The 2,908-nt window shown below is 22.7% G+C and overlaps 1 protein-coding gene across 1 annotated transcript in view; it reads left to right on the top strand.

Annotated features, from left to right (window-relative positions):
• PRSY57_0420800 (hypothetical protein) overlaps positions 1–2,908 on the top strand; it is a gene marked incomplete at both ends in the record, with an annotated part of 4,376 nt that continues 1,468 nt past the window's right edge. Inside the window, one exon of the mRNA XM_012906061.2 lies at positions 1–2,908. This exon is cut by the window's right edge and continues 1,468 nt beyond it. Within this exon, the coding sequence (XP_012761515.2) occupies positions 1–2,908 (2,908 nt within the window).

The raw sequence follows: 2,908 nt of genomic DNA, 5'->3' as shown, positions 1-2,908 counted from the left end.
GAAAAAAAGTTAAAAATGAAAAAAGTTTGTCAACATTATTAATAAATGAAGAAGAAAACAAAAGTATTGAAATGACAACCTTGAAGGATAAGAAAGAAATGAAGAATGAAAATTTAAGTAAAATAAATGTAAAAAAGGAAAATCCTGTTAAAAATCATGTTAAAAATCATGTTGAAAATCATGTTGAAAATCGTGTTGAAAATCGTGTTAAAAATCATGTTGAATATAATGTTGAATATTATAATGATGTATTTACCCATTCACATAATTGTTATCATGGTGGAGAAGAACAAAAAGAATATGCTCACAAAAAGAAACACGTAAATAATAAAAAGAAATGGAAGAAACAATATAAAGCTGTCAAAATATATATGAAGATGTTTTTAAATAATTATAAATTAAAAAAAGGAAAAAGAAATTGTAAGGATTTATCTGTAAAAAAAAGAAGAAAAAATAAAAAGATTATACAAAATGATTATATACGAATTATAAATGCTGAAAAAGAATATGTACAAAAATATCACGAAGATAAAATTTTTTTAGATAATATAAAAAATGTTTCTTCATGTGAACTAATAAAAGATTGTTCATATTTTGTTTTTTTTTATAATCTATTTATTAAGGGATTGTATTTAGATAAGGACAATTTAGAACATGCTACCAAAAAGGAGGATATAACAAAAAATATTACAAAAAAGGACATACATATAAATAAGACATGTGAAGATTTCTCAAACATTACAAACTTAAAAAAAAAATACAACAAACATAATGTGATATTATTCAAAGGAAAATATACAAGACAGCTGATATGTGATTATTTAAAATTTTTATTAAACAGTATACAAAATGAACATACCATTAAAACTCATTTTTATATCCTGGATTATGTACATGTTTTGGAAAATAAGAAAAAAGAAATGGAAAAAAAAATTAAAATGGATTCTTTTATTTTTACCAATTCTAATGAAGAAGATAAATTATGTAAGGATATAATTTTGAATTCTAATATATTAAACCAACAAAAAGAAGATGATAATATAAGTGATAATCATCTTTATAGTAATAATACTTTAAAGGAAGAAAACACATCAAGGTCCGTAGCTTCACATGAAATACAAAACGAAAGTATAAACTCCCCAAATGTATTAAATGTAAAAAATAGGAACCAAACAAAAGATGATAATGGATGTACGAAGGAGGAAATAATAAAAAGTAACAATTTGATGAAAACATATGATATAAAAATAAATGAACATATTTATAATAAAATATTAAATAATTTTGTAAGTGAATTGAAAAGCTTTTTTTTTTCTATATTGGAAAAGATAAGAAGTTCCAAGCTTTTATTAAGATTTATTTTAACATTTACAGAAATATGTTTAATATTAACACCTCATTATATTAATATAATAAATTTTATAGAAATATTATGTGACTTTGGACATATAATACCTATACATTATATATCACATTTTATAATTTTTTTTCAATGTAATAAAAATATATTTATTCAAAAATATAAAGAATTTCAACATTGTATTATTAATAATGATCCAATAAAAATACAGTCAGTAGGTGCTAGACTTATCGGTTTTATAAAAATTCTACAGAAAAAAATTCATCTTAATAATAAGGAGCAATCCATGTATTCTTTTTTTCTAAATTTATTATTATCAGAGTGTTTACCCATAAATCATTTAGGCTTTTGTAATAGGCAATCAGCAAAAAATAATTTTCATTATTTTTTTCAGGACACTCTAGATTCTTGTTACAAAAAATTTAAAGATGAACAAGTACTCTACGACAACTTTGAATTAAATATTCAAAATAATATTAAAAATTATAAAAAAATTAAAACAATAATTCAGCACGAAATAGAGGTAAATTCTGATAAATATCTAAAACAGGAAGACATAAATTTTATTACTCCTAAAAAGGTTATATGTGATGAACAAAATGGACAAGGTACCTGTTATAAAAAGAGGAAAGCAGAAGAGTTTAAGGAAACATCCTTAACTAAAAAAAAACAAAAAAAAAAAAACGACGAAATGAAATTAACATGTGATGAAAAAAACATAACTAGTGATGAAAAAAACATAACTAGTGATGAAAAAAAATTAACTAGTGATGAAAAAAACATAACTAGTGATGAAAAAAACATAACTAGTGATGAAAAAAAATTAACAAGTCATGCAACATATTTAACAAATGAAGAATGTATAGAAGAAAAGGATGCTAAAGAAATGTATTTATCATACATGTCGTTTGTTTCTCTTGTGGCCTTTATAAAATATCCAGAAATAATTACACACGACAACATCATTTTATTAGAAGATGTATATAATTCCTTCAAAACGTTTTTGAATTATATAAATACTTTAGATAAAGAAAAAAAACAAAATTTTAAACGTACCAAAAAATATATGAATATGATAAAAGCATATTTGTTTAATGACCGTATAGATTTCTTGGCAAATCTTCATATATTTAAAGTATTGGTATATGATGAAAATTTTTTAAGGGTTTTATTTTTTAATATCTTGGTGGTATTGAATTATTTAAATAGGGAACTTCAAATATGTGTTAAAGACGACAATGAATTGGATAATAATAACAACAATAATAATAATAATAACAATAATAATAACAATAATAATAATGACAATGTTGTAAAAAAGAACGATCCAACTATTATATCACCAAGAGCCTCTTTCCTCTTCTTTGTAGATTATGATAAAAATGAAGACCTTGAATTGGGGGACCAAGAAAAAATTAATAATCACTTGAGTGGACTCACGACAAGAGGTCATCAAAAAAGTATAAGAGAAAATATTAAGAATAAAGAAAGTGGGAAGAGCAGCATACTGACAACAGCCACAAGCAACAATAACAACAATAACAACAA

This window comes from Plasmodium reichenowi, chromosome 4 (genome assembly GCF_001601855.1).
Source record: "Plasmodium reichenowi strain SY57 chromosome 4, whole genome shotgun sequence".
Classification (NCBI taxonomy): Eukaryota; Apicomplexa; class Aconoidasida; order Haemosporida; family Plasmodiidae; genus Plasmodium; species Plasmodium reichenowi.
The sequence above is the reverse complement of the archived record's forward strand: the minus strand, read 5'-3'. Positions and strand labels throughout refer to the sequence as shown.